Source organism: Doryrhamphus excisus, chromosome 2, assembly GCF_030265055.1.
Source record: "Doryrhamphus excisus isolate RoL2022-K1 chromosome 2, RoL_Dexc_1.0, whole genome shotgun sequence".
NCBI lineage: Eukaryota > Metazoa > Chordata > Actinopteri > Syngnathiformes > Syngnathidae > Doryrhamphus > Doryrhamphus excisus.
In genome coordinates this window covers 7,355,436-7,381,601 of record NC_080467.1, presented here as the reverse complement: position 1 = coordinate 7,381,601, position 26,166 = coordinate 7,355,436, and the positions used below count along the sequence as shown (strand labels likewise).

The 26,166-nt window shown below is 39.4% G+C and overlaps 1 protein-coding gene across 2 annotated transcripts in view; it reads right to left on the bottom strand.

Annotated features, from left to right (window-relative positions):
• brinp1 (bone morphogenetic protein/retinoic acid inducible neural-specific 1) overlaps window positions 1–26,166 on the bottom strand; it is a 121,931-nt gene that overhangs the window by 35,289 nt on the left and 60,476 nt on the right. The window contains exons 1-3 of one of the 2 annotated variants that reach the window (XM_058065136.1): window positions 25,684–25,800; window positions 24,247–24,416; window positions 4,019–4,124 (exon numbers count right to left, since the gene is read on the bottom strand). In XM_058065136.1, coding sequence (XP_057921119.1) covers window positions 4,019–4,124; window positions 24,247–24,399 — 259 coding nt within the window. In that variant the 5' untranslated portion in view covers window positions 24,400–24,416; window positions 25,684–25,800. Of the gene's footprint in view, window positions 1–4,018; window positions 4,125–24,246; window positions 24,417–25,683; window positions 25,801–26,166 lie in introns of those variants that run through there. The other variant, XM_058065135.1, reaches the window with a different exon arrangement.

The following is a 26,166-nucleotide window of genomic DNA, read 5'->3' as shown; positions in this document are numbered from 1 at the left end:
GCCGTTATTTATGCAAATGTTGAGAGGTATGTTCCTGAATCAAATCTTTCAATCTATTACTGCTTGTGGTCTGAATGCAGAATGAACACACTAAACTTGTGGGGATTGAGTTAGGACAAAATAAATGCTGCCACCGTTGTTTAATCTGAATACAAATAAAGTAGCAAAGCGTGCGTAGTTTGCGCCGGGTGCAAAGAGACAAAACATGCTCAGTAATCTCCCAGGAAGGTCACAACACAGAAGACTAAATATGAATACATTTCCTGGCAACAGCTTGAAAAATGATATTCTCCGAAAGCTTTAAATCACGCCAACATGTGTTCAGTGGAGGCCAAATCAAACTGAGGCATGTGAACTCCGAGGAAAATGAAAAAAGGTTTTAAAGCTTTGCAGATTTGGTTTTCCCAAGAGAGCAGGGGGCCAGCTTAGGGAGAACCATGCAAACAATCTCCAGTTGAGATGAAAGAAGACTAATTGCTACACGAACGCTTGTGTTTTAAGACCAAAATGGGTGGGTTAAATAATTGGATGTCATTATTTCAGCAGAGTATATCGTATAAGTGCTCCACTGGGAACATGCGTCTCGATGAGCCGTGCAAAGTGCAGTCTCTTTGTATACCACTACGGCTGTTGATAATGTAAAATCATCCTCTCCTAATTAACAAGCGCACACCATAAATTTAGCTATTATAACCTCAAGGCGCCAAATTGTGTCCTTGCTGCCGACTCCATGATACACATGGAGCTAGGGTCTGGGCAAGGCTGGGCCGCATCAGGTTTTCCAAAAAAACCCCCAAAAAAACGCATTTATTAAAAACAGAAAAATATACAAACTTTTCCAGTGCTTTGGTTCCGATTTTCTACAAGAAAAGCTCTGATAAAACATTCCACTGTTCTCAAATATCTTCATTTTTATTTTTCTGCACAAAATAAGACAACAAATAAATAAACAAATCAAGAATAAAGAAAATCAATCAATCAGTAATAAATAAATATAATAATAATAATAAAACAGCAAATAATAAAAACTTAAGAAACCACATATAGTTGGTGGGTAGACAAATTATTTTTTTCAGATTAAAATGAACAAAGCATTATTAGAGCCCTGTAGACATGACAAAACACGACTATAGTCACATTTATACTCTTTTTATTTACAACATATTGCGCAACTGCAGGGTCTTGAGACACATGCTAACTCGCAAACTAGAGAGCTAGCGACCTAAACGGTAGCCTTCAAGTTATTTCCTTTAAACTTAAATAGCCAAAAACTTACCACTTCCACACGGATAGGGAGGATAACTATTAACAGTTATTTAACCTTTAACATGAACATTAATCAAACGTAATATTTTTTTCTGGGTACATGATACCATACAGCATCCATATCAAACTTACGTGGGCCGCACTAACATTAAACTTTCATATCAAAGCGGGGGCCTCAAACTGGTGTCTGGAGGGACCACATTTGGCCCGCGGGCCGCGTGTTTGAGACCCCTGCCATAGCCTGTGCATAAGAGTTGCGCAATATGGTCCAAACAACGCTAGCAGTGGCGTCAGAGTGTATGCCAGGTATGTGACCATTTTTTTTTAATACCATGTGATCGACCCACATTACATTTTTGATACTACAACAAAAAGGAACGTTCCCGGAGCTAAAATGTGAGCTATTATCGTATTTTCCAGACTATAAGTCGCACTTTTTTTCTTATTACGAGAACAACAATCAGCAACAGAAGCTATGAAAAATCATTTAAAAATCATATCAGCTTCTTTCAATGAATGTTTCATATTATAATCAAATTCTCATTAAAATGCTATATTTAATAATAACTGACGTGCTTGTTTCTGCACCAACAGCGCCTTTGTGCTATGATTTAAGAATGTTTTGCTATTTCAATACTGAATGTACACAATTGTCCTGATGCAACTTTTTCACCCTCAATATGACAGCCTTGAATATGGATCGATACAATATCAAACCGATATCAGCAAGGATCATACATACTTTTAGGACTTATTTTGTCGAGTTGAATGCTAGAAAGGCTTGATCAAGTCATGTTGTGTTATTACGAGAACAACAATCAGCAACAGAAGCTATGAAAAAACAAGCCTATTTCCTTCTTTAAGCACCTGTGGTGTAATTTTTTTTTCAAAATGTACATTGGAGATGTTCAGTGAAGCATTTAAACCTATTTTACCCGCCACTGACGGGCCGGCTTCGTTCTGTTATAGCAAATGACTTCACGTCATCCTGTGGGAATTTCCCTGGTCCTTTGCCACCACGTCTTTAACTGAAAATACACATGGCCGCCATCACCATCACTCCTACTCTGGCTCAGGACACCCCAAGTTATTAGCTTTACCAAGGAGGCTGTGCTTTCATTGGTGTGTTCCTGATCAGGATTTTGCAAGAACTATATAACATCATTGTTAGCTAGCTTATATTAACTTGTTTTCTTGTGTTGTACCACACAGAAAAGGGAAATACCGTATTTTCCGGACTATAAGTCACACTTTTTTAATAGGTTGGCTGTTCCTGCGACTTATACTCCAGAGCGACTTATAAATGAAAAAACTGTTTATGTTTATTTTTTTGTGTAGCTGAATTAGCTTTGTGTTAGCATATCTTACACCTATTCAGCCTGTTCTCTATTCTTTTATTGTTAGAACTTGCCTTCCAAGAGAACGTAATGTCTGTTTTGGTCAAGTAGTGTGGAAAATAAATTTCACGCAAAAAATGCGACTTATACTCCAGTGCGACTTATGTATGTTTTTTTTTACTTAATTATGCATTTTTGGCCTTGTGCGACTAATACTCCGGAGCGACTTATAATCCAGAAAATACGGTATGTCTTATTATCTATTACTAAAGGTTATTTCATGTTTTAATAATTTAATGATTCCAGGGATCTATAATGGTCGAGATGGTTAAAACAGGTTTCCGATGCTCTAACAATGGAAATAATCCATTTACTGATATTTAATTGTACTTTGCAGGAATTCACTTATCACTGTTGAGACTGGAACCGATTATTATGTCTGATTCATATGTCTTATAAAGAGGCCTGATTTGAATATGAGAATATCATATTCTGTGACCTTTTCATCTTTTAGGGTGCCGTGACCTCCTGTATGTCACAAAAGTGTTATCCACGGAATATATCTCACAGTCATCATCGTCCAAATAGTTTGCGACACTTTGTCGTCGTGGTCAGGGGCTACATGAGTGCTGGCTGTACTGTAGAGCTGCGGTTAATCGAGGGAAACGTCAATTCCAATGTGTATTTATCATGTGAGACACTGTTCCAGACCAAAAAAAAGAAGTCCAAATCCATCCTTTAAAACAGGAAACTACCATCTCCAGTTGGATGCCTCCTAAGATGAGGCAGGGATGCAAAAGCGTGAGTCAGACACCTACAGAAGATCGTTCATCAAGACACAATGGAGGTCTTAAGTGTTTCTTTGACAAGCCACTTAGTTGTCTGATTTTTAGAGGACAAATAATGATCTCTCCAGAGATGAGAAGCTGAAAATGCGCCTTTGAGAATCTCTAGCTGGCTCTAATCATCTCGGTAAACTTGGCGAAATCAAAGAACCGCTCACTCTGTTCAAATACTTGACCATAGATTACACGAGCGCTTCATCTCTTGACTCTTTCTCATTTGCCTGCCAATTGCATCTCCCAGCCTTGTAATTACTCGTGACATTGTTTAAGATCTTTTTCCGCTTAAGAAATCAAAAAGGAACCACCGGAGCGTAAAAGTTAGTTATTTGGATCCGTTGATGAGTTGTCCGTGAAAGATTATTTTTCGATCGTGTCCCAACCCCATGAAATTGGTTAATTTTCTTTCAAGAACACGTATCATTGAATAAACTTGACGTCCGGCGAAAACGTGCATCCCATGATGCATCACTCTCGGCAATTTCAAAGAGACCAAATTGAGTTTGTGGAAGCGTGACACAATGTGACATGGCATCGTGAAGCAAATATAGACCACGCTCGGACTTTGTTTACCTTGCAGATGAAGCTTGCTCTCTGGGCTCTGCAGAAGGATGGAGCTCACCGAATCGAGATTGTCGTAGCTGCTGCATCCCAGCGGCCCTGTCCGTGTCTCCGTCACCTGGAAAACAATTAGACGCCATTTAAAAATACATGACTGGAAATTATGTTGGTGCCCCCCCCCCCCCCCCCTTTTGAGTTGTGCTCAAAATGCTCTGGAAGACGCGGCATACATGTAGAGGTCATTCAGACATTCTATAATATTTAGACAAATGGTCAGCGACTCATAGCCACTTAGCTGCTAAGCCCTAATAGACCCCTACATAAAGATTGTTTGATGATGGCCATAGTTTTGGACCAATCATGTGGCTGCCAGTCCCCTAAAGGTGTGTACCAAATTTCATGGGAATTGAACTAATACCCCGAAAGCGAGAGCATTGAACTGTGTGAGAAATTAATTAATTAATTCATTCATTTTCTACCGCTTTTTCCTCAATCACAGGGCACATATAGGCAAACAACCATTCACACTCACATTCATACCTATGGACAATTTGGAGTCGCCAATTAACCTAGCATGTTTTTGGAATGTGGGAGGAAACCGGAGTACCCGGAGAAAACCCACGCATGCATGGGGAGAACATGCAAACTCCACACAGAGATGGAATTGAACCCTGGTCTCCTAGCTGTGAGGTCTGCGCACTAACCACTCGACCGCCGTGCCGCCCCCTGTGTGAGAAATGTCCACCCAAATTATGGTGGTCAAACTTTGAGTTTAATAACAGCGCCACCATGTGGTGTATTTGCACATAATCAGTTCACAGTTCCACATGTCCAAAAGGAGTAGGAAGAAGCAACGCTTATTAAATCCTACCCCTCCATCTGGTACTTTTACAATCAGTAACCATGTTATTTGTTCACTTCCTGCTTTCTGTAATACAGTTTGTTTGTTTTTTTGTTTTTTTTTTTTTGGGGGGGGGGTTACATTTTTTTTTTATTTTGTAATTTTTTGTCCCGTACCGAAGTACGAGTTGATATGACCGTAGTAGGGGTGAATGTGTTACCTTTCCTGGGGGGCTCTTTAAAAATAAATGCAATAATCTATAATGGTATAAATGCCAGACGATGATGTAATATTTCTGTTTGTACTCAAAGTAAGATTCCTTGTTTGCTCGCCACTCTTAATCGTTTTATAAAAGCCATATCTTCATAAAACAAGCGCCGAGAACAATGACATGTCGTTAAATCTTGAAAGTGTATGTTTAAGTATCTTTCTAGGCATATTCCAGAGCCATGAATCCATTCTTTGACATTAAACCACTGGCCACACGCCCGACTTGCCACTAAGGATGGGCTTAAAACACTTTTATGGGGGGCATAAATGGACATTTTTCTCCAATAAAAGCCCATGCCAAACACGCTGGCCAAGATGTATAACAATAGCTTCTGATGCTCAACCTCAAAGTGCTGCTGGGGGAATAATGGCGCTATTCCGATGTGAAGAGGCTGCCCTAAATGTATACCTTTAACATTGGAGTGTGTGGAAAGGTTATCCTTAAAAAGGAATGGAGGGAAATAAAGTATCTCCTGTGCCGACTGAGGAGTGACTAAAAGTAGCTTTGAAAGGTTATAAAGTAAAAAAAGTCAATGTAAAGATGCTTTGTGATGATTGTGTAATGCTGCCTTACAAATAATCTATAATAATAATATGTCAAACTATTTTAGGCTTTAGAGCGAAGTGCTTTTAAGTGGTTTGGGATACAAATGAAATACTAACAAAGAAAAGTTTGTAAGATTAGTGTAACGCTTTCCCCGTCTTTAATGTTGATCCTGCACCAGATGGTGTGCTGACATGCAAGAAATTAGACGGATGCATTTCCTACCCGCAGCATCAGGCCGTTAAGGCAGGGGAAAATGCAAAATCAAAGAACTGTCAGAACTATGGCATTTTTGTATTTTATCATACATCACTTTTACTCCCGTGGAATGTCGTAACGCACGGCAGTAAATGGAAAGGATGGCCCATCGCGGGGTGCTGAAGTGGAAGCGCTTTAAGAAAGCTCCATTAACACATGCCATACATAAATTGAACACCTGCCTGTTGTTGCAACTAGCGCCATTCCAGGCACTCGATTACCATTGTGTCTATCATCGAACCTAGTCGTAACAGACACCAGTATATCACTTGGAACTGACTGCTAATTCCATTAAAGGCACGTGTTTACATTGAATCATATCAAAGAATAGGGTTAGCTTTCAACCGCAAAGTGATAAACAAAATAAATGATGGTTGATCAGGACTCTGGCGTGTATTTTGTTTCAATAAAAGCTTTAATGCACAACGATGAGCCAATTCAAGAAACAATACAAGCAGTTGATGTTTGCTAAATACAAGGATGAAGAGTCTTGAACCAGTCATGATGTGCTATATATATCACTATATTGACACTTACTATGGTACAAAAAAAAAATAAAAAACTTACAAAAATAAATAATAAATAAATAAAAAACTATATTGGCAAAGCAGGAAGTGAACAAATGTAACAGTTACTGATTGTAAAAGTACCAGATGGAGGGGTAGGATTTAATAAGCTTTGCTTCTTCCTACTCCTTTTGGACATGTGGAACTGTGAACTGATTATGTGATGCATTCAATTGTAATCTGATGCATGTTCAAATGAAATAAAACCATTACCATTACCATAATGTTTACATCCTGAAAGGACAATGTGACACAACTGCGGCCATTAAAAGTTAACAAGATACAAATAGTTTGTGAAATTGCTTTTTTTAAATAAGCCCTGCTGTTACAAGGATTTTATATACATTTTAGTAATCTTTATTTCCTTTTCTGGGAATAATAAAAGCATATCTTATCTTATTATTCTATTAGTAGCTATTGGTGCAGGTAATGCAAAAGTGTGACATATGTATGTTGCATTTGATCCAAAACAACAATCAAGTCATCTGTGCCATACTTTGTGGTGATAGGCTGCTCCATTCTGGAGGCTTCCCATCATTCCCAGCTTGGGAGTCAAAGAGCGCTGAGGCTGACGTCCTTCCCTGCCCACACTATCCAGTCCAACATCCACGGTTGATGGTTCAAAGAAGATCTTAACCTACATGTCGCTAACATCCCTGAACCGGTGGCTGCCTAAGTTCCTCTAATCGAGTCTCGGGCTTTCCTTTCCACTTCTTCCATGTACATGTTGGCCACTATGGAGGGGACTGGTGAACCCTGACATAGACATGTTTTTACTGCCTGGAACATTTGTTGAATTGGAAGTACAGTAATTGGTGTGGCAGCGTTGGGGGGATTGGTAGATTGGTAGGTAGGTTAGCTTCACTGATTGTAAACATAATGGCCGCAGTGGCGGGGATGCATGTGACCAGTGAGGTGACGTCTACTCTGACCATGGCTATGGTGTGAGGCATCGCAAACCAGTGGAGTAAGTATGGTGGCCAGATACCTGGCGATGTTGCAGGGGGGGTCAATGTTGGTGACAATAGGCCCGATTTGGGCTCCTTTCTTGGGAATCTTTGGAGGCCATGAATGTGGCGTCCCTCGGGTACAGGCGGTAGTTCATGCAGCGGTTGATTACTTCCTGCTTTCATTGTCACCCGCGGAGGCTAGACTTGTCATGTTAACATTTTTATTGGGAAGGAGGGGGTGTGGGGGGCATATTGCTGAATGAATTACTCCTTTAAAAGGTTATGTTGCATGCTAACTGAGCCAAGTGTATATTTATTTGTCCCTTGTCGCCTGCAGACGTCTTCCCAAGGGCGGCACAGGTACACAGGATTGAAGTACGCTGTGACACGTTTACATTAGTTTCCACACACAACCTTAATAGATGTGCATAAACATGAGCAGTCATACACAGCTTTATGGATTAAAGAGTGCCCTTGATAATCTCTGGGACTTTCGGAGAGCTACAGTCCGCATCCCTCCTTGCTAGCATAGACCATAAACTGCATGCCAGATTATGGAAATGGGAATCAAGAGTAGTAAAAAATCCAAGGAGCAATCAAACGACTGAAGTGGGTCTAAAGGGACATGGGGAGGATTTGGATTATTAAGCGGAACACAACAGTGGAATTCCACCAGGCCCAACCCCCTCCTCGAGTATATCACAACCCCACCGTCACAAAGCACAGTTCTGGAACAGCCGTGGTAATTGTCATCTGTCATCAAGAAAATTATCTTAGCGCGGTAAATAAAACCATACACAGGAGATCCAAAGTTTCCTCTGCTGTGAAGTTGCTAAATAGAGCATGCACTATTCCCAGCTGTACAAATGCAACACTGAACATCTTCCCAATGCTAAATTAATCCTGATGACGCGCAGTCGTGAGCAAGTCGCTATTAGTGTTTCATAGCCATGTTGTGCTGCCCTCTTATGGCATGCCGTGATTCACATTGTGATGTCATTGTTGGGAGGTTTCCATACTTTTATTATTTTGTGGCAGGAATGTGTCTTTTTAGTCTGACTTCAACTCTTGCCCGACACCACCCCCTGTGGCCAAAAAAGGAACTATTGCCTTCTAATCCAATCCACTTTATTTATATAGCACATTTTATAAACAGAGTTTCCAAAGTGCTGCATAGACTAGTAAAATAAAACAAATAAAATTAAAATTTTAATTTAATCAGGAATTAAAATATCAAATAAGAAGAAAGACAAATTAAGACAGTAAAATATTAAAAACAAGAAGCAAAGCAATAAAAGTATAAAAAAATAAAACCAATTAAAACAAATCAAACTCATAAAGATGATTTATTATCACTATCATGAATTCTGTAATGTCAGCACTTTATTTTGAAAAAAAAAAAAAAACATTTGACAGGATTTGAACAGATTCATCTTTTTGTAGGCCAACATATACAATTGTTGTATTTTTGCATCTGAAGGCGCCTTGGGACACTTTGTTTGTGGACGTGCAAGGTTTTCATCAATAACGTCGTCTATGACCATTTGGCACAAAGATAATGGTTATGGTTTAATTTCATTTGAACATGCATCAGATTACAATTGAATGCATCACATAATCAGTTCACAGTTCCACGTGTCCAAAAGGAGTAGGAAGAAGCAAAGCTTATTAAATCCTACCCCTCCATCTGGTACTTTTACAATCAGTAGCTGTTACATTTGTTCACTTCCTGCTTTCTGGTAATACAGTTTAAGGGTTTTTTTGGGGGGATTTTTTTTTTATTTTTTAAATTTTGTCCCGTACCGAAGTACGAGGTGATATGACCGTAGTAGGGGTGAATGTGCTACCTTTCCTGGGGGGTTCGTTAAAAATAAATGCAATAAGTTATAATGGTATAAACGCCAGATGATCAGTAACTGTTACATTTGTTCACTTCCTGCTTTCCTAATATAGTTTAAGTTTTTTAAGTTAGCACATCATGACTGGTTCAAGACTCTTCATCCTTGTATTTAGCAAACATCAACTGCTTGTATTGTTTCTTGAATTGGCTCATCGTTGTGCATTGTTTGAGGGTCTTACTCAATCCATCCCATAGTTTGATTCCACATACTGAAATGCTATGGCTTTTTAACGTAGTCCTAGCATATAAGTGTTTCAAATGTAGTTCTTCCCTGAGATCATATTTCTCCTCTCTTGTAGAGAAGTATTGGATGACATTTTTAGCTAATTGGTTATTTTTAGCCTTATGCATTATTTTAGCTGTTTGAAGATGAACTATATCAGCAAGTTGAAGTATTTGCGATTTTAGAAATACAGAGGAGATATATTTCACTTTTTTAGTTGCTTGCTAAATTGCACACGGATAGTGTTCCACAACAAATGTGGCAAGTCTATTTGATTAGGACCGGCCTATTGGACTCACTTTAATGAGCAGACAACACGCACTGCATCTACCAACCCATGTCACCACTTTTCAATACTTTTACGCTCCACCTTGCAGCATGCACACTTTTAATTAGACACCAATTAAAATCTGGCAAGGGTCTCTGCAGCTTGACAGGACATAGGCTGAGGTTTGGAACGTTGAGTGGGAAACGCAAGACTCTTATTCCTAGAGCATGACCCACCTACCATAGCGGTGTGAATTATTTGCATTAGCGTGAAGATCGTCATGCCTAATTAGCATGCGACATAGGAAGTTGTTATCAGTTTTAATGTATAAATGATTACACTGGCCACTAACCGTATACTTTGAGAACGTTTTGAAGAACACAAATGACTAATGGGGAAGAAAAAAAACAACAAAGGGTTCGCTACACATCCATTAACATCAACGAGAACATCTCATGCATTAGATATCAGCCTTGGATGAGCATTTGTGCTCTATAATCAGGTCCATTGAAAGTCTCACTACTAAATATAGAACTCCTTGTTATTGTTTGATTCCTTTGTCAAATGTCAAAGGTTTAAGGTACCAAGAACTACTCCACCTTCACGTGGAAGTGTCTCCATTTCTCACACGGTCTCTGCTGAGGCCTCCTAATCTGTCCATCACCTGCCTTGCTCCTAATGACTTGCTATTTCTGGCCATGTCGAAATGAAGATGACGTGCTGCTCGCTAATTCTCCTCAGTGTGATCTCGCAGAACCTCTGGAGTACCAGAATGAAACTGTCAGAGGAACACATGTGCAAAAAAGATTATGTAAAGTTACTTTTCTTGGCAGAATCTGTGTGTTTTTTTTTTTTATAATATTTCGACACTGTGTGGTAATAATACGTAATCAGGTGCCATCCCAATAAACAAGATGCAATGGAGAAATTAAATGTAGTTTTTAATACATACTGTATATTGTATACTTAGTGTTCTAGCATTTATAGCCAAGGGGACTATTTACCTAAACTACCAAGATTGTGGGCTGTTAATAGGAAGCAGGTGATGCAATCATCCCTTGATACAGCGCTGTTTGTGTGTGGCCAAATTGAATGTATAAATTATCCTAATTTAGGCATTTAAGCATAAAAATGGATGAATTAACCGAGAAACAAATATTAAGAATTATTATGTTATTGTTTTGTAGTTCGCCTTCACTCTAATGAAAATAAATCTGCTGTGCATATGTTGACTGATTAGTTGGTGCCAAAAAATAATCAAAGAACATTTGTAGAGGATGTCTGCAAATGCAAATCTGCAAGTTGAATATTTATTATATATGAATTTATTAGATGGATGGATGGATGGAAACTACAGACAATTTAAAAGTAATTAAAAAAGTAGTTAAAAAATAAATTGTACATATGACAGGATGGAGAATCTGTTTTCCATTGATGGTTGTAAGATCATAATAAAAGAATTGAGATTTAAAATGCAAAGCAAGCAAAATTAAAAAAATAAATAAATTGGACAGTGTTGAAATAATCCTACTAAAATGGCAATATTATACACATTTATTGTTCAGCCCGTATCTGTCTGTTATTCAACTTTTGTTGTTTTACTTTTGTGACATTTGAAAATAAACGTTTTAATGTTACTGGATCAAACTAAAGCGTGTTTTCAATACATTATTTTGAGGGGTAATTACACTTCACATAATGCATTTATAGATACATTTTTGTTTCAAGGAAATGTGTTTTTTTTTCATTAGGTGAACATAAAAAATAATGAGTGAGTAGAACTGAGTGTTAAGTTGTGGCCAGTGATTAATTTTTAGTAGTGTTAAATTAGTTCCAATCAGTGCAGACAACACAAAAAAAAATAAGACACAAAAATAATAATCACAAAAATAAAAAATAAGGTACAAATAGCAAATACAGTAGAGCAAAAATATCAAAAATAAGGAGAAAAGTAAGTAAAATATAATGCAAAAACCTCAATCTCATGCTGTTGTGCAACAGATGTTGATATTATATATATTGATATAGATATTAAGAGATATTACGGCAAAGCATACTAAAGATGAGACTGCTTTTCACGATGGTTGGACAAGAATATGGTCACATGAATGAACTGTATGCTGTTTTGGTGCAAAAGTTGTATTTTCATAATGCTATATTTGTACTTTTACTTTTACACTGCTTCGTCTTGCAGGATAAATTAGGTACTTTATAGTTTGGGTGCGTGGGTTTGTGGCTCGGGTTAAGTACTTTAGCAATACTTGTGATACTGCAAATGCAGTTTCACACACCACGGGTCCGTATTCCAGCTAATGCAATAAAGGCGTTAATTGGAGCATTGATGGAATATTATTAATATTTTTTCAAAGTCATGTATTTATTTAGTAGTTTTTTTTAGGATAAACCATCTACTCATTGAAGGTAGTTAGCCCACACCTAGGGGTTGTGTACACGTGAAAAAAATCAAACACTCACTCTAAAGACTCTTCCCACTGTGAGCGACGTAATTCCTTACTGATGGAAATAAATGTTATGAAGTTTTTGTCTTTGGCTGGCTGAACCTGAATGTTTCAAGCGAGGACTTCCAGTCGTGAGGGATGATCATTTAGTGATGGAGTACGGTATCCAGTGGAGTATTTTAATGAAAAGAAAATAGCAGTTTACGTTCAAGTATCTTCTTGTTGAAAGGCGTGTTCCTGTGCAGGAGGAATAACGTAGAGATGCACGCATGGCTGCAAGGACACATGGCTGTGTGGCAAACTCCCACATTGTATTGCATTGTAAATGCATCCAGGCGTGAGGTTCAGGAAGTGTGCATCCCTACCCGGCGGGGCTTTGCCTGCATCCCTCGCAAGGTCACCTATGCGCATAGCTACCGTGGATTGATTTACACCGGTGCTCAATATGCATTTTCTTTGTCCTGATGCTCCTGCGGTGTGGGTGGCAGAGCAGGAGGAGGAAGAAGCTGACATTTCACAAGCATGTGAAGTGTTCCATACGTGTTCCAAAAGCTGCTTTTAGCAATAAAAGCACATGTAAGTAGTGCGAAATGGAAAGACTTATAGCAAGGTGGGGTGGGGTGCCCCAACCTTCTCCATAGGGGGCCCACATACCGCAAAATGAAAGGATGCAAGGCCCACTTTGATGTATGTACATATAGCACATCTAAATATTCATTAATTCATTTATTTTCTACCGCTTATCCTCACAAGGGTCGCGGGGGTGCTGGAGCCTATCCCAGCTGTCTTCGGGTGAGAGGCGGGGTACACCCTGGACTGGTCGCCAGCCAATCACAGGGCACATATAGACAAACAACCATTCACACTCACATTCATACCTATGGACAATTTGGAGTCGCTAATTAACCTAGCGTGTTTTTGGAATGTTGGCGGAAACCGGAGTACCCGGAGAAAACCCACGCATACACGGGGAGAACATGCAAACTCCACACAGAGATGGCCGAGGGTGGGATTGAACCCCGTTCTCCTAGCTGTGAGGTCTGCACGCTAAACACACGACCACTGTGCAGCCCACATCTAAATATGCTAAGACCTTTTTTTTCTGTACTTAATTTTTTTGTTTAGTTTTGGAGTTTAATTATATTACTGGAATGTGCCATGGGCAAACAAACATCTTATGTGTGTGTGTTTGTGTCTTGTTGTTTTTCTTCTTCTTTTTTTTTAACATGTAAAGCACTTTGTGCTACATTTTTATGTATAAAAAGTGCTCCACAAATAAAGTTTGATTGATTGATTGATTGATAAAAATGTCACAAATGGCCCCCAGTCCACAGTTTGGACACCCCAGGGCTAAAATTTTCTACACAGCCATTAGAGCAAAATATTAAAAGTACAAAATGGAACTATAGAGTAGACACCTGAGTATAATTGAACTCATTCAATTCCGGCCATTTTTGAGGATTTTGACTGATTTTTCATGGCACACAGAATATTGTGTGTTAGGGCTATAATAAACATGGTGCCTACCAAAAGAAACATTATTGTAATGGTAATGGTTTTATTTCATTTGAACATGCATCAGATTACAATTGAATGCATCACATAATCAGTTCACGGTTCCACATGTCCAAAAGGAGTAGGAAGAAGCAAAGCTTATTAAATCCTACCCCTCCATCTGGTACTTTTACAATCAGTAATTGTTACATTTGTTCACTTCCTGCTTTCCTAATATAGTTTAAGTTGTTTTTTTTTGTTTTTTTTTTATTTATTTTTGTCAAGTACCGAAGTACGAGGTGATATGAGCATCCAATGACATAATGTGTACCATAGTAAGTGTCAATATAGTGATATATATAGCACATCATGACTGGTTCAAGACTCTTCATCCTTGTATTTAGCAAACATCAACTGCTTGTATTGTTTCTTGAATTGGCTCATCGTTGTGCATTGTTTGAGGGTCTTACTCAATCCATTCCATAGTTTGATTCCACATACTGAAATGCTATGGCTTTTTAACGTAGTCCTAGCATATAAGTGTTTCAAATGTAGTTCTTCCCTGAGATCATATTTCTCCTCTCTTGTAGAGAAGTATTGGATGACATTTGTAGCTAATTGGTTATTTTTAGCCTTATGCATTATTTTAGCTGTTTGAAGATGAACTATATCAGCAAGTTAAAGTATTTGTGATTTTAGAAATAAGGAGTTAGTATGTTCTCTGTAGGCGGCATTATGAATTATCCTTACTGACCTTTTTTGCAGTATATTTAGCGAGTGAAGATTGCTTTTCATAGTTATTACTCCATATTTTCACACAATAAGTAAGATATGATGACTGTACTTTGTTTCTACCTTTTTCCATGTTTTTGGTAATCACCAGTCAAATATTTCAGCTAATTTCAGTTCTTGAGAAAACTACGACACAACATAAACACAAAAATTGGTTGTTTTACATCAACATAAAAATACATGAAGAAACACAACACCGTAAAATATTTGACAAATTTGACATTTGTAAGCTTTGGTTTGACCAAAGGACACCGTCCACTTTACAGATGCCGGCTTGGCGGTGTGCTTTGTGGAAAAAATGATTGTGCTGTGTTTTAATATTCGAGTGGACTTGGCCATTAACCGAGGCATGGCGGTACAACAAAAGGTACTAAAAAAACTGCACAGTACACAGTATTTGGACATTTTTGAAAGATCAGAGTGTTTTCCCGCCTGTTAAAGCAGCGATACATCCATGATCAGAAAGAATGCCCATACCGCCTGATCTCATTATCTCCTAACCCCGGGCTAACTTGCTGCACACGGTATGTTTACTGTCTTTGTCTCTGTAGAATCATGTCTGCCTTCTTGCTGGTAGCTGACACTGCAGAAGGCAAAAAAAAAAACAAGATAACTAAAACGTATTTCACAATATTGTCTCATCCCCCAATGGGCTTATTTATCAGGTTTTTTTGGGGATGTTTGTTTAAAATGAGGTAAACAACTGACTGAGGGTACTAGCAGCCGAGTGGAGATATGTCTAGATTTTGATTAACGTTAAGATGAGACTAAAACCTCCAAGGATCAGCCGGGAGAGAAAGAAAAAAAAGAGGCTTGATGCATCCGACCGGGTTCTCCGCACGGAGTCCATCACTTCACACTTTTAGTGGAAAGCAATTGGATGAGGTTGACACATACACATAAAATACACACGCCGGCACAGAGTTGCTTTTTAAATGTGATCTGAGATCCACGGGAGGATTTCCACTTAATAAAGGGAGCGCTTCTCACAGTTTCACTCAACATCCTCATGTCGTGTAATGACTTTTTTTTTTTCCGGGTATTTCAGCACCGTACGCGAAACCCGTGCGAGTGATAACAATCGAAACCGTTGATAGTTTTCCACAAATGAGGCCGGTTTTGATGAGGAAGCGTTGCGTCAGCACCTGCACAGATGTCCGCTAATAAGCGACTGATTGTTATGTCCTGCGTGGTCCTCACACGCCAATGTTGTCTCGTTGTAATTCCTGCATTGTGCTTACAATGATGCTACCCAGAAGACCTTCCGCATCACAATTGTAGCTAAATATTCTAATCCATACACAAAATAAATCCCAAGCTGAAATGGAATGAAATAAAAACATTCTGTTCCATTTAGCAATTTAAAACAACCACAGCCAATCAAATCATTATTACGGAGTACACGCCACTACAAGTTAGCATATAGCTAATGGTGCAGCGCTAAGAGTGCTAAATGTTGCTTGCTAACTCCATATTATAGCAAAATGAAGGGTGGAGGCATTGTTACCAATTGCACCGTGTGAAGCACCGCCGAGCTCTCGGGAGAGGCGGTCCCTGTGTGCGAATGGCCAATCACAGAGCATCGAGTACATGAATACATAATGAGCATTTTCTTTGAACACGAATACAGATAATGACTGAATGTACTACTTTCATACTTGTATCTGGCAAAAAGGCATTGTCCGTTTATAACGAGTATCCCTAATCATCTCTAGTAGACATAATAACTACATAATAAGATTATGTCATGCTGCACAGCGGTCGAGTGGTTAGCGCGCAGACCTCACAGCTAGGAGATCAGGGTTCAATTCCACCGTCGGCATCTCTGAGTTTGCATGTTCTCCCTGTGCATGCGTGGGTTTTCTCCGGGTACTCCGGTTTCCTCCCACATTCCAAAAACATGCTAGGTTAATTGGCCACTCCAAATTGTCCATAGGTATGAATGTGAGTGTGAATGGTTGTTTGTCTATATGTGCCCTGGGATTGGCTGGCGACCAGTCCAGGGTGTACCCCGCCTCTCGCTCAAAGACAGCTGGGATAGGCTCCAGCACCCCCACGACCCTCGTGAGGAAAAGCGGTAGAAAATGAATGAATGAATGAATGAATGAATGAAAAGATTATGTCATACTTCAGTACGTGACAAAAAAAAAAAAAACTATTTTAGGAAAGCAGGAAGTGAACAAATGTAACAGTGACTGATTGTAAAAGTACCAGATGAAGGGGTAGGATTTAATCAGCTTTGCTTCTTCCTACTCCTTTTGGACATGTGGAACTGTGAACTGATTATGTGATGCATTCAATTGTAATCTGATGCATGTTCAAATGAAATAAAACCATTACCATTACATTTTGAATTCCTACACTGATGGAGAAGCAGAAAACCGTTTCATTGAATTTGAACATGATGTTCTTGCTATTGTGGTCTACATCAGATTACACGCTGTGTGTAATTCCCTGATATATTTTGAAAATCTGTTCTGCTTCACTTCTAATACAGCAACGATCCATCATCGGACACACTTCTGTATTCTTAGGCCCGCAGCCAGAATAAGATGCTGGCGGCCAACCGTTGGCGACATCTTGCTCCAAGGGACTGTGCAGGCGACCAGCTTGTGGCCGACCATTGGCGGAATATGCATACGTATCCAAATGAGAACATCTGCTGTCTTCCAACTTCAGATGGTAATAGTTTATGAATTTACATCAGCTGCTGTTTGGTTCAACGTATGTGACAAGAAGCTTGAGGTACAAAAATAAAAACCTTGTTTTCATTGATTTACTTAAAAGGAAGTGGTCAAACTAGAATGGTCTGAGTCAGAGGGTTGAACTGCCTTGGCTGCTACCTAGCTCCGCCATTCCGCCACTGTGTGCTCCAGGACTAGACACAACATGAAAAAAAGGGATTTATAGCACGGAAAAAACAGTCATTTATGGCCGTGTGAGCTAAACGAAAAAAATGACATAACTCGGAACACGTATTTTAGTATTTGTAAGGTTATTTTATATGTACAGGTCAACAGCCATGTTTACATGGGGAGTTTTTCTCTTTCCGAATGGAATCTTTCCGAAAACAATGGTATACATGGAAGGGAATAGTCCAATCTCTTGTCTACATGCGCTGCTATAATCCAACAAAACAGTCAATGGGGCATTCGCAGTAAAACGTAAACATCAATCGACTTCCCCAAGTTTTTCTTTCACTCCGTATTGCCAGTTTTTCCTTTGCCCGGTCTTGAAATTAGTTTGCATCAAAAACAAAATAATGTTTTATATAGATATATATTTTCTTTTTTAATAAAACTGGACTTGTGAATGGCGTATAGAAGGGTTTAGATTCTGTTCCACAGATGGCGCTGATGCACACGAAAGCTGCTTGCCAACCGCCAATAACAACAGAACACAAAGAAGAATGCAGTCTGACAACTTTCCGATTGAGCGTGTACAAGATACCTCAATCGGATTGGGGAAAGGAATATTCCACCACTGTGAATTATATATTCATTCGGATTGGCACTTTTCTTTCGGAATGAGGTGGATACAAAGGCTCAATTCTTTCTGTTTGAGCAAATAAACCGAATGCAATTGGAATATTTGGGTCCATGTAAACGTGGCTAATGATTGGGTTATCCTCACTTATTCTACTCCTTTTAGGACGTATTGAACGGTGCAATGCAAACATGGTGTGCGCTTCAAAATCACTAAGCATGTTCAAAATAAACCAAAGCAAACCAAACCACCCCAGTAACAACAAACATTACCAACCAGCTCGGTCGCATGAGCTTCCAATAATTCCGCAGAGGAAAATGGACTCTAACTTGTTTCCTCATAGACAGGAAACGTCTCAAACATATCAGCGGTATTGACAAATGTTTTTCATCCTGATTGTAAGTTTGCACTTGGAAGCAGCTCGCACAGCCACACTGAATCAATATTAGAGGAGCAAAGCCCTTGTTCCCTGTGTTTATAGATCCGCAGGCTTTCTGCCGGACTTTGCTTTCCTTGCACATTCGCATCACTTTTCAGTCCATCGGAAGACGTGACCGGAAAGCACCAATTTCATGTCGCCATTATTCATAGTCAAGGGATTTTTATAAGGCACATAACCTCAGATTAGATTTAGTTATGTTATACCTGCAATCATACAGCTGGCTATGCGTGTTTTATATTCACATCAGGCTACCCCTGAAGTGGCGCCTCAAGTCATTTTGTGCTCCTCTCACCTCCAGTCCGAAGGATTTCAACAATGGGAATTATGTTGGAAATGTATTTTATCCTATTGTAACTGAATCATCAATCGGATTTTGGCTGGGTTGTTTTTTTAGAAAAAACAATTTTCTAAATTGGGCTGCACAGTGGTCGAGTGGTTCGCACGCAGACCTCACAGCTAGGAGACCAGGGTTCAATTCCACCCTCTGTAATCTCTGTGTGGAGTTTGCATGTTCTCCCCTTGCATGCGTGGGTTTTCTCCGGGTACTCCGGTTTCCTCCCACATTCCAAAAACATGCTAGGTTAATTGGCGACTCCAAATTGTCCATAGGTATGAATGTGAGTGTGAATGGTTGTTTGTCTATATGTGTCCCGTGATTGGCTGGCCACCAGTCCAGGGTGTACCCCGCTTCTCGCCCGAAGACAGCTGGGATAGGCTCCAGTACCCCTTGTGAGGATAAAATGAATGAATGTCACTTTTGTGCCACAATACTACTATAGGGTACACCCCAGACTGGTGGCCAGCCAATCACAGGGCACATATAGACAAACAACCATTCACACTCACACTAACCTAGCATGTTTTTGGAATGTGGGAGAAAACCGGAGTACCCAGAGAAAACGGGGAGAACATGCAAACTCCACACAGAGATGGCCGAGGGTGGAATTGAACACTTGTCTCCTAGCTGTGAGGTCTGCACGCTAACGACTTGACCGCTGTGCAGCCCAGGATATAAATGTGTAAATGAAAAACACACTGGCATGTAAAACTAAAAATATACAAATAAAAATGGCTAGTAAAAACACGGGCCGGGCTGCGTGCTAACGAGCGGTTAGTGTGTAGAACTCACAACTAGGAGACCCGAGTTCAATTCCACCCTCTGCCATCTCTGTGTGGAGTTTGCATGCTCTCCCCGTGCATGTGTGGGTTTTCTCCGGGTACTCCGGTTTCCTCCCACATTCCAAAAACATGCTAGGTTAATTGCCGACTCCAAATTGTCCATAGGTATGAATGTGAGTGTGAATGGTTGTTTGTCTATATGTGCCCTGTGATTGGCTGGCGACCAGTCCACGGTGTACCCCGCCTCTCGCCCGAAGACAGCTGGGATAGGCTCCAGCACCCCCTGCGAATGAATTAATGAATTTTCTAAATTGCACACGTATTAGAGGTACTGACACAAGTTATGGTCGGACATTTTCCCAAAAAGGTTGAAAACTCCGGTAGCAAATTTACTTCCCTTCCCAAAGTGGAACAAAAACAAGTGATTTTTCTCATATTTGGTGCTCATAAAGCTGCACAGATTACTGTGAGAACATCATTAAAAAGTCCATTTTTGCGTTTATGAGAGTACGCAAGTTCAGCAACAAAGAGTAGCCTAACGGGATGATGTCCCCGACCTTGTACAAACGACTGTTCTTTCTGTGGGATTAGCGTAGGAAACCAAACACATCATAACAGTACATCCACTGTGATCTGTACACAGCTGTGTTTTGTCTATCTGCATAGCAAATGAGCGTAGCTGCTGTGTTGCCCTGTTAGACGAGCAAGAGACATCCACCAGGAGATGCAAATGAGTCATTCCATCTCCTGGTGGATCTGATGGGGGTGGGGTGGGGGAAGCAATCTCAGATCTGTACACATCTATTAAATGTAGATCTACACCCTCCAAGCCTTTGTTTAAAAAGTCTCACCTCTTGACATATGCTCCGGGTCTTTCAGACGTGATAGGCAGACCCAGTGTCCACTCCGCTTTCTAGTGAGTCCCCTTGACACCTCCTGTCCTGCCCCTCGCCGAGGAACTGACTCAGCAGCCGATGTCAGGTTTGCTTAATTTTGCTACGCTCGACTTGCTGGCTACCTGCAGTCTCATCTGACATCCCGCCTTAATCCTCTTGTCACTCACAAGCACAAAAAGATAAGAGCATGAATGTCAAGGCTTGTGGGCCGTGGAGTTGGGAAGTGAAGGTGGGGGCGGAGGGGGGCAGGCGTCCTTCACTTAAAGTGCTTGTGGAGACCATGGAAACATGTTTTCGGCTTTTTGAAAAATATTTTGTTTAAATTGATATTTTCTGTGGGAGGTAAGATGTTTGGGTTTTAACTGTAAAACACTTGGTTGCCTTGAAATGTGCAAAAAGCGCTTTATGAATAAAGTTTGATTTACTTTAATGAGTGATTTATTATTTTTTATTTATTTTTTCCCCCAACAGAGCTTTTCTTCCTGTCACTCATGCGCATGTGGATTATTAAAAAAAACTATTTTTTTTGTTGAAAGCCATGTATTTGTATTGTACTTCATTTACTTTTTCATTTATTCAAAATTATATTATAATTATATTATATATTATATATTAATATATATATATATTAATTAATACATATTATATATTATATATATATATATATATAATATAAAGTTTGATTTACTTTGATGAGTGATTTATTATTTTTATTTATTATTATTTTATTTATTTTTTATTTTTTATTTCTTGAAAGCCATGTATTTGTATTGTACTTAATTTACTTTTTCATTTATTCAAAATTATATTATATATTAATATATTTATTAATATAAAGTTTGATTTACTTTGATGAGTGATTTATTATTTTTATTTATTTATTTTTTTTTTTCCCCAACAGAGCTTTTCTTCCTGTCACTCTCACACACTTGGATTATTCCAAAAAACTAATTTTTTTCTTGAAAGCCATGTATTTCTATTGTACTTCATTTACTTTTTCATTTATTCAAAATTTTATTATATATTAAATTATATATTAATATAAAATTTGATTTACTTTTATGAGTGATTTGTTATTTTTATTTATTATTATTTTATTTATTTTTTCCCCAACAGAGCTTTTCTTCCTGTCACTCACACGCACTTGGAGACATTTCTGTTGTATTTTTGTGTCTATGATTTTGTCAAGGTCTTCTGTTCTGGGTTTGGTAAATGCCTAAATATGTATTTTATTTGCAAGAATTGTAGCCCAAGTTGAAGCTTTTAAAAACATTTTTAGCACTCGGCTGTAAAAAAAAACCTTCCTCTACACGATTCTTGCATGATTCAACTTGATGTGCTCATTAATGGTTGCGACAATGACTTGCAGTTTCTCCTTCATGTCAGAGTGAGAAACGCTCCAAACAAACGTACTTTGCAGCGCCACCAGAAACAAGCCCCCCCACCCTGCCAGCTTTAAGTCCCTGTTGTATTGCCTGGCACAAAAAAAGAAATAAAAAGTATGTGCTGGCAAGGTCATAATAGAGATGTGGCCTGTTGCTCTGTGCCCCTGGGTGGTATTATTTATTCAACATACAGGTACATGCACTGAATTATACGCCATTCCTGCTCGACTACGTATAAAAATGTATTATATTCCAGGCGCCATCCCGCTCAAGCTGGGTGCTATAAATTGCAGTGGCTTCTTTGTTTCCTCCTGCCTTTAGAAAAATAAATCATGCAAGAGTCGCAGTTAAGTGAAATAAATTTTAAATTAAAAAAATGGAAAAGACCTTCAAAATATGAGAATCTAAAAATCACAAAGATTTGCGTTAATAAAGAATGTTCATCTTTGTATCCTTATTGCTCAGAACACCCCTACTAATTCATTGATTATTTTATGTCATATAATCCCTTGTTTATCACAAATACTGTATTATCTGGACTATAAGTCACTCCGGAGTATAAATCACACAATGCCAAAAATGCATAATTAGGTAGAAAAAAACATACATAAGTCGAACTGAAAATAAGTCAAAAATTTATTTTACAAACTACTTGACCAAAACAGACATTACGTCCTCTTGGAAGGCAAGTTCTAACAATAAAAGAATAGAGAACAGGCTGAATAGGTGTAAGATATGCTAACACAATGCTTATCCAGCTACACAAAAAATAAACATAAACAGAAAAGGTGTCCAGTGTTTATGTAACAGTTTTTTTTCATTTATAAGTCGCTCTGGAGTATAAGTCGCAGGAACAGCCAACCTATGAAAAAAAGTGTCACTTATAGTCCGGAAAATACGGTAATTGCTTCCGGATCCGATCCCTGATAAGTGAATTTCTGTAAAGTTTTGGCATAGAAAACTTGTTTAGGATCTTCTAAATGTGTTTTTAAGATTATGGGAACCATCTAGACATGAACTATATAGTCACCTTTACATTGGTATTTGCCAAAATGGATGTAGTCAGAGGATTTAAACATAACTAAAATTGTTATGGTAAATGTGTGGAAGACAGGAAGTGATGTCAAAGGATCAGATTTGAGTTTTAGCTTTGCCACAGTAGCCTGAGTTGTTATTATTTGATTCTTTTGTTATTATTATCGGACCTTTGAGATTCCACGACCAACTCTACATGGACAGACTGAAGCTGGGAATGTTGGCGCTCAACATTGTTAAGAGGACTCTGCGAGATGCTGGTTTGAGATCAGCAGTTCTGACCTGAAGACTACGCTGAATTTACCAGCCCAAAGGGGAGCAGCACACATTGAAAAGATACACTCATCCATCAGTCGGCATCCTGGTCCCAGTTTTATTATAGTCTCATTTTGACCGTGGAACATTTGGTACTACGTGATGCCGCTATGAGAATGACTTAGTGTTTCATTACACGATCTGTTTACCCTAACGTTATTCTCTGCCCCAGGAAAGAAAAAAGTAGTAGTCGGGGGCAGCTCACTCCGCTATGATTGGCGGTAGCCAATGAAATTAAATCAGTGCACCCAGGAAGGAAGTACCAGTAATGCTAAAAATAACCATATACTACCATATATAAAATAACCAATACTATGAGTATTTTGTGTGATCGGAATATTACTAATGATCACAGCATGCAGATAAGACAATAAAACACCTTTGGAGGTTTTTGGATGTGTTGAATAGAAGCCTTTATTGGCAGAATAGCTGAATCCCAACTACATGCATTATTAGCTGCCTCGTGCTAGCAGTTTGTTTAATATTCAGAAGGCACAAAAATGAAAAAAACATGTGTTCATGTTTCACATAAGGATTGTGGATGATTCCAAAATTTTTTCATTGAAAGCCATGTATTTGTATTGTACTTCATTTACTTTTTGTGCTTGAAAATGCGTATTTTAGGCAAAGAATATGCTCAGATATTCATTCATATTCAACTATTAATAAGCCGTATTCAACTACAAAACAGAATGATTTATTAAGTGATATATATTTAAAAACGTGATAGAATAAAGATGCACAAGATTGGAACCGCGATGACTAAAAGACTATCTTTGGGTCTGTGGGTCTTTGGGTCTTTGGGTCTTTGTGTCTAGGTACCTTAGGGTCACCATCAGTGAAATCACTGGTAGACTGAAACTTAAACTGCTATATTTCTACACTGTCCAACTCTACTCTCCACTCATAAACATGGAGTTAGTATTGCAGTCATCATGGTAAACACAAGAGATAAAATGTTTTCATGTGTACTTCTACTACACGTGCACGCACCAACCTTGATAGCATTGGTAGAGATCTGGATCTCGTGCAGCTTCCTCATGGTGCCGTCACGGTCAATGAAGTAGGAGGAGGCCAGCTGGTGGAGGGCTTCCACATTTTGAGTGGCGTTGGCCAGCTTCCTGTCCAGCTTGTTTTTGGCCAGGTACATCGTCAGCGCCTCCTCTCCTAGTAGAGCAGAGAAGAGTGAGACAGCCTTTCGTTGGCACCACAGAACATTGCAATACAAGCACCAAAATTCAGGAATAGTTCCACAATGTATCAAGATTTTTCACAACGGAACATTTGCTTCTCATGCTTCTCCAACCTAAAAGACATATAAATACGTTGTTGGGCTAAGGCATTGGAGTTTATAATAACTACATCTTTAGTATGGAATGAGTTATGTAAGTGAGGGACAGGAAGTACTGCCGATAAATCCATCTCTCTATATAGTCACAGGTCTACTACATAGCTGGAGATCAAGTCAAGGAAAAGCCAGAGCTTGCAAACCCTCTTCCATCCATTTCCAGACAGAAACTGACAAATACAAGAGGCTACGACAAAAGCGGCGTTCTTCAGTGGAACTCAGGACCACGGCTACAATCTGTTACTACCTTTATTTACATAAACTTAGCAGGTTGCAGTTTTCTATGTTTCATTTTAAATTGATTAAAACTAAAAAGCTGCACGGCGGAAGAGTGGTTAGCTCGCAAACCTCACAGCTAGGAAACCCAAGTTCAATCCCACCCTCGGCCATCTCTGTATGGAGTTTGCATGTTCTCCCCGTGCATGCGTGGGTTTTCTCCGGGTACTCCGGTTTCCTCCCACATTTCAAAAACATGCTAGGTTAATTGGCCACTCCAAATTGTCCATAGGTATGAATGTGAGTGTGAATGGTTGTTTGTCTATATGTGCCCTGTGATTGGCTGGCCACCAGTCCAGGGTGTACCCCGCCTCTCGCCCGAAGACAGCTGGGATAGGCTCCAGCACCCCCGCGACCCTCGTGAGGAAAAAGCGGTAGAAAATGAATGAATGAATGAATAAAAAGCTACATGGCGGTCGAGTGGTTAGCGCGCAGACCTCACAGCTAGGAAACCCGAGTTCAATCCCACCCTCAGCCATCTCTGTGTGGAATTTGCATGTTCTCCGGGTACTCTGGTGTCCTCCCCCATTCCAAAAACATGCTAGGTTAATTGGCGACTTCAAATTGTCCATAGGTATGAATGTGAGTGCGAATGGTTGTTTGTCTATATGTGCCTTGTGATTGGCTGGCCACCAGTCCAGGGTGTACCCAGTCTCTCGCCCGAAGACAGCTGGGATAGGCTCCAGCACCCCCACGACCCTTGTGAAGATAAGCGGTAGAAAATGAATGAATAAAACTAAAAAGCTCAGCAGTTTTGTGTTTTGTTTCCAAAAATAAATTACATCGCGACCTAAAAATTGAGGTACTTACTTGAACGTCCAGCTCAAGTTGACACATTCAAAGTCAACGCCAATATTTTGGGGTAATTAGCTCTTATCAATCTTGTAACGGGAGCCTTTAAACGATTTATCCTCACTCCAGTCTTTCCCAAGTCAAAGTAAAACTGCAGTAATCCTTCAGATCCCCCACCCCCACTCTTATCTCGACCGTCACTTGTTCAAAAGATACAAAGACAAGCAACTTTAGCAGGAGAAAACCAGATGCCCCAGTTTTCCAGGAACATATTTGCTGCTTTATCCCCAGTTGGCGTCAGACGGCACTCCCAGAAACAGATTTACCCTGTCGGGATGGAATTAGGATCCATGAAAGGACGTTGTATATACAGCAAGGCCCTGTGTGTATGTGCTTGGACAATGTTGCTATTACAGAAATAGAGTACAAAGATCCCTATTGTGTTCTAATCACATAGAAACAACTGCTGTACTTGCTTGTTAGGCTGTTGCATTGTGTACA